We start from the raw sequence: 6256 nt of genomic DNA, 5'->3' as shown, positions 1-6256 counted from the left end.
AAAAAAAAAAAAAAAAAAAACAATACACAGTGAGGTGTAACACCAGATTGAAAATATGGGGTTTCATTTTACATTTTAAACTGTAAAAATGCTCAGATGGTTTTACAAAGGAAAATAAAATGCATTTATTTTATACTAAGTATAGTTAAATTCTATTAACATATTTACTGACATATCACTCGAGACTTACTGATATAAAAATTTTAATTAGACTTTATTTCGAGTACTACTTGTACACAATGCACATTTCTTAATATTAAGCTTAAAATATGTTTTAATATCACTATTGATGAGGATTGTGTGATATTTAAATAACATAGGTCTTCAAGTACAAAATATTTAAGTATTAGCAATATTTCCACTTTAGCACAATCAAATATACTTAAGTATATCTTTAGTTGGACATCAGCACTACTTCCGCACAATTAAAGTGCATTAAGCACAAAATTAGTTGTTCCAATTTAGCAGACTTTAAATATGCCAGTTTAGTATACTAAAAAACAATTGCAGGGTATTTTTATGAAGTACATAATGTGTAAATGTATTTGCAGTATAGTTAGCATGAAATAAATGTATTTTAAATACATTTCAGTGTATTTATTTTTCACTAGGGATCACATACACAGAGATTGTGAAATTTATGTTAAGCCATTTATGTGATGCTATACAAGTTATTTCAACATTTTCACTCATTTTTTTACTGGTAGTCTCAGACTTTTGGACGCTGTTATCGTAATAAGCGAGTCAGCACTGTCTGTTACGTAAGACTTCTAAGAAACATCTCTGATGCAGCATGTTGTTGTTGACTCACAGCTAAATGAGTGACAAAAACATCCGATGAAAGATTCCTGACTTTTGTCATTTTGTCAATTTTACAAATTACATTTGTAAAACCTCCAGGGACTTTATTCAAGTGTGAAGGATGCTAAAGATCATTTCAGTCCCTTGGCACTTTACACCACTGACAGAAAATTCTAGAAACTTCTTATAGTCACAATACTTGTAACTGGCATCAAAGAGCACAGTTACGTAATAATGCCACCATAAAAAACAACTGGTCAGCAATTTTCAGACCCTTGAGGCATTATTAGACATGTTCAAGAGACCTTTTGTCCCACCGTCCACAATTCAGTAAGTGAGTGTCAGCAGGGACTGTAATTTGTCAGAGTTTTCCTTCAGCTCCTACCATTATGTGTTGCACACTGTCCAGGATTTATTAATATGCTATCACTCAGCAGTCCCTTTGTGCCATAAAACCGCAATTATTGTTGAGTAAATGGATAAAGAGCATGTCTGTGCACGAGTGTTTACATGTCAGTAGTTTTTATGAAGAGGGAAAATTAGCTACTCACCTGCTAGGAATGCACAAAACAGATTTGGTATTAAGTTTGGCAGACAGATCATGACACATTATTTGATTAATTAATCCCATGCCATGCTGATGTCTCACAATCATTCAAGTCAGTTTAAAACAATGCAAACAACTGCTAATAAATACATTTCTGTCCTTTCTATTATATGCATTACCCTAAACAAATAATACCAGCTCTTGACGCACATTCGAAAGGCGTATAATCTGTCTTTCATTTTGATATATGTAGAGTCTTGTTTGGTTATTTAAGGGGAGCGGTAACTGGACTGCCAAATTTTTTGGATATTAACCAATTACCAAGCCACTGAGTCAGCTGAGTTTGCACCTAATCATCATTTTATAACCATCAGTTTCACATTGCAGGATAACAGAGCTATGGTCATACATCAAATTATTCATTTATGAATATATATGAATTTCATTTCATTTCTATTTGCTCTGAGTAACAGCAAATGGAGGCAGCATTCACTTCTACACTCTTAAAAGTAAAGTTTCTTTATTGGGTTCTTTACTGGCATCTGTGTGGAAGATCACTTTACATGAATGGAGCCTTTCCATACCACAAAATGTTTTTTATGTTAAAAAAAAAAAAAAGGTTCTTCTGTGACATCAAAACCCTTTTAAAACATTTATTTTTAAGCATGTAAAGCAATGTTGTATAGAGCTAAATAACTGATTCTGAGGTGTTGTTGTGAAGCTTTTGCAAATTACTCTACAAACATACACCTTTGTATACATTTGTGTGTTGCTCGGCAACCACTTTGTTGCAACCACAACTGTTTCTGAGGAACTACCACTGATCTATAATAGAGAACACATATATAGATTAGTGGGAACTACATTGTTTGGCGGAAGAATGTTTTTATTAATATCATTATGCTTTATTTGCTGTTTTATTCTTACTACGTGTATGGAATAACCGTTTTATAAAAGCAATAAGCCCTATAAAGCCATGGTTTACAGTGAATTTATAACTCCACTTCGCATTGTGCCTAACAACGGCCCTTAGCTGTTATAAATTCACTGTAAACCACAGCTTCTTGGGGCTTATTGCTTTATTTTGACCCATACTAAAACAATAAGCCCCAAGAAGCCTTGGTTTACAGTGAATTTATAACAGCTAAGGGGTGCCGTGCCGTGCTTCGTGTCGTGCCTAACAACACCCCTTAGCTGTTATAAATTTACTGTAAACCACAGCTTCTTGGGGCTTATTACTTTTTTAAAACAGTTATTCAATATACGTAGTAAGGTTTCACAAAATAAAACAGGGCAAATAAAGTGTAATGATATTAATAAAAACATCATTATCAAACGGATAGTTCCGGTCCTTGATTCTGATTGGTTGAGCCGCATTCAAAGCTGTTGTAAATTATTCTACAAACATACACCTTTGTTTACATTGTGTGTTGCTCAGCAACCACAACTATTTCCGAAGAACTGCATTGTTTGGTGGAAGAATAATGTTTTTATTAATATTATGCTCTGTTTTATTCTGTGAAACCTTACTACGTATATGGAATAACCGTTTTATAAAAGAAATAAGCCCCGTGAAGCCGTGGTTTACAGTGAATTTATAACAGCTCCGCTTCGCGTTGTGTCTAACAACGCCTCTTAGCTGTTATAAATCCACTGTAAGCCACAGCTTCTTGGGGCTTATTGCTGTATTTTTCCGCCAAACAATGCAATGGTTGTGGTTGCCAAGCAACACATAAACATGAACAAAGGTGTATGTTTGTAGAGTAATTTAAAATCAGGGTTAAATCAGGTAGAAAAATCGCAGGTTACCACCTTTTACAGTGTACAAAAAGTAAATTTGATGTATTACACTCATTTTCATACCATCACAGGCTACAACAACAATTAAATATGCAAAAGCTTATGGACAAGTTTTTGAAAACCAACCCCAGTAGGAACTCTTTTGTGTGTGTGTGTGTGTGTGTGTGTGTGTGTTTGTTTTCTAAGCTTGCCCTCACATTGGAAATAAAGGACAGATGGAGTTTCAGCAGATATTTTGAAAAAGGCTGCAAGTCAGACGGGGACATCAGTAAGGTCTGTTGCTAAGGTCTATTCCATCTGTCATGTCACTTTGGACAGATAATGAAAAGCTTTACAGCAGCCGAATAACAAAGGCTTAAAGCAGTGTCTAAGCCACAATATCAGAACGTCTCCAATGAGACAATAGCCATTCAATACCAGAAAAAAAAACTTTTTTTTATACTGTGTAACATTTGTATCTCTAGTGGTTAAATCATTAAACTGACAATATCTTGCTGAGAAACGTTGTTTTGGTACATACTTGAAATGCTTTGGTTCTGCTCCTTTGTGCGAAGAATCCGATGAGACGTAGGGTACCAATGGTAGGTGTTCATATTAGCAGTAATGTCGAAACTGTCTTTCAAGAAGCTTCCAAACATTCATGAATCTTTTGTTTCTAATCAGTGGATCGGAGCCTGTGTTTCGCATGCGTTGAATCGTTTTGCGAAGCAATACATTAAGAGTTTTGAAAGCTTAGTTTCTCCCATCACTACTTAAAAAGTGTTTTCACGACGCGTCATCAATCGGCCATATTGGCGGCACTAAACATAAACAATGCCACGGAACCGAACAAAACCTGCACATTTTGCTGTTTATTGCTGCTGAAAATGGTCAGTTATCGTCATGTTTAGGGCTGTACTAATCGGTTGAACCTGGAAAAACATTCAGACTATACTATAGACTGACAAAACAAATCAATGAGAAGAGTGCAAAAAAAAAAAAAGAGAAACTGAGAAACACAAGGCGTTTGTGGCTGGCCAAACTGAACCAGGATTTCCAGGGCAAAAATCTTGACAACATTCGTGTTTGTTCATATCATTTCCAATCAGGTAGGTGAAATATTAGGCTAAAATCTTAACTAACACTGCTTGTACATATCTTTAATTGACTTTAATTTGTCAAAATATTGCGCCCTTTCCTGCTTATTAAGTCCTTCTCTATGATTTCACAGCTTCCACACGGTTTTCCGTGGTTTAGACAGTATAAATTAGCAGTATAATGTATTCAGTACATTAACTCTGCAATCCATGCTGCTGTTTACATCCGAGTATTGCCTGTATGGCCACATATCGGGGTAATTGACCAAATCGTGACGCATAATAAATAATAATAAATTATTAATAATAAATAACAAACTAAACAAACTAACTAAATAAGCCCTATTAGCCAAAACATCTACTGCCATGATGTAATCACACACTGCACATTACAGAATTAAACAAATATCCCGCAAAATCCGCCCGAAAAAAGAAAACATTTGTTTACATTATCGGTCACAATAATTTCAGATAATTTGTTTTTGGAAGAATTTAATGAGAAATATTTGAGTTCAAATATTTGAGGTCTTCTAAAAATTACATTACTGGATTTTACATTTTTTGACAATTGCTGTTGTGTAGGATTGTGATCCAAATACTGATTTATTTCATATGGACCTCATACGCAACATCTATTCATGAAATTAATTAAAGAAAAAAAAACATTTAAAATTCGATTAAAATGTTGTTTTGACTTCCCCACCACACATTTATCTTTCTTGGCATGTGGGGCACATACACCAAACACCGTTAGCCAATGGCAGGACAGTACTCAGTAATGATCCACGCGTGGTGCTGTGGAGAACATCACCATCATCCACTGAATACCAACTAGAACATCAGGCGGACGTGTCCTACTGACAACAAACACAAATACAGGGGTGCGAGAGCTGGGATAGAGAACAAAACACTGACATTTCCGCAGCCAAACTACTCCTTGCGTCGTCGGGCGAATTGCACACAGGACATTGACTGTAAGCAGAACGAGTACGTGCTACCCAAGTTCGGACCGATGTGGAAACCTCTGGGCGTTATCGTCCAGGCTGCCATGGTTACGCCGTAAAAGGGTAGTATTCATTGTAACATTTGTGATTTCAACGCATTTGAGATCATGGGCTCCAGGCTCAGCCGCCAAAACAGTCTCGACAACGAGAATTTTTCAAGGAGGCGACGAAAACATCTAGACAGTACGGGAGAGAGCGATCGGAGCGGAGACTTCTTGTTTACATCCCTGATGCTCAGGTCGGATAAGCTGCCGGGGATGCTGAGGAGAGCCAACCACAGCCCGTATGTCAGACGAGTCGCCTGGATCCGAGAGATTCAGAAGCTCCTTCGGGAGAGGAAGAGAGAAGAAGCGACGGACGTGCTCAAACTGTTGAGGAAGGTGAGGGCAAATGTCCTGCAGTGCTTAATAACGTGTGCATCTGACAGAGGCAGCTGTAAAACATGCATGAGTTTGTCTCGCTCTCTCTGCTTGACTGGCATTGTATGTGTTGCAATCACTGGCACAAATATTGCACAGATGCACCAGCATTTAGAACACGCAAAGACATGAACATAAAATGCAATTCATGAAGAAAACAGTTGAATATTCCTGTTCTATGGCCAATATGCTTGCAGTTTCTGAATAAAAAGTCTTCTTGATATTTTGGGATGAAAGCATGCACTGCCAAAATGGTGTAACTGTCTTAAGATTGTTAAAAAACAACAGCAGCAGCAGCAACAACAACAACAACAAAAACATCTTCAGTAAAAAGAGAAAAAAAGAAAAAAAAATTAATACAGCAAAACTTGCTTAGTTTTTAATAATTTATAAATTTTAATTAAGTTTTAATATTTTATATATTGTTCAAAAATGTTTTTAAATATTAAAATAATAATACACCGAAAAGTTTTGTAAATTTTAATTTTAAAAAGTTGTAATATTTTAATATATTGTTCATAATAATAATTTTTAATATTAAAATAATATAAAATAACAATATAATATAACTACATTGGCCATTCTACAGAACTGGTGCAAAGTCAGAGT

General features: G+C 35.7%; 1 protein-coding gene across 1 annotated transcript in view; it reads left to right on the top strand.

Moving 5' to 3' along the window:
• The first annotated feature begins 4760 nt into the window (after positions 1-4760).
• The window catches only part of lrrc75ba (leucine rich repeat containing 75Ba), a 44533-nt gene continuing 43037 nt past the window's right edge, over positions 4761-6256 (top strand). The window contains exon 1 of the mRNA XM_051118203.1: positions 4761-5608. Within this exon, the coding sequence (XP_050974160.1) occupies positions 5336-5608 (273 nt within the window). The 5' untranslated portion in view covers positions 4761-5335. The remainder of the gene's footprint in view (positions 5609-6256) is intronic.

This window comes from Labeo rohita, chromosome 8 (genome assembly GCF_022985175.1).
Source record: "Labeo rohita strain BAU-BD-2019 chromosome 8, IGBB_LRoh.1.0, whole genome shotgun sequence".
NCBI lineage: Eukaryota > Metazoa > Chordata > Actinopteri > Cypriniformes > Cyprinidae > Labeo > Labeo rohita.
Note: the sequence above shows the minus strand (reverse complement) of the source record. Positions and strands in the feature narration are given on the sequence as shown.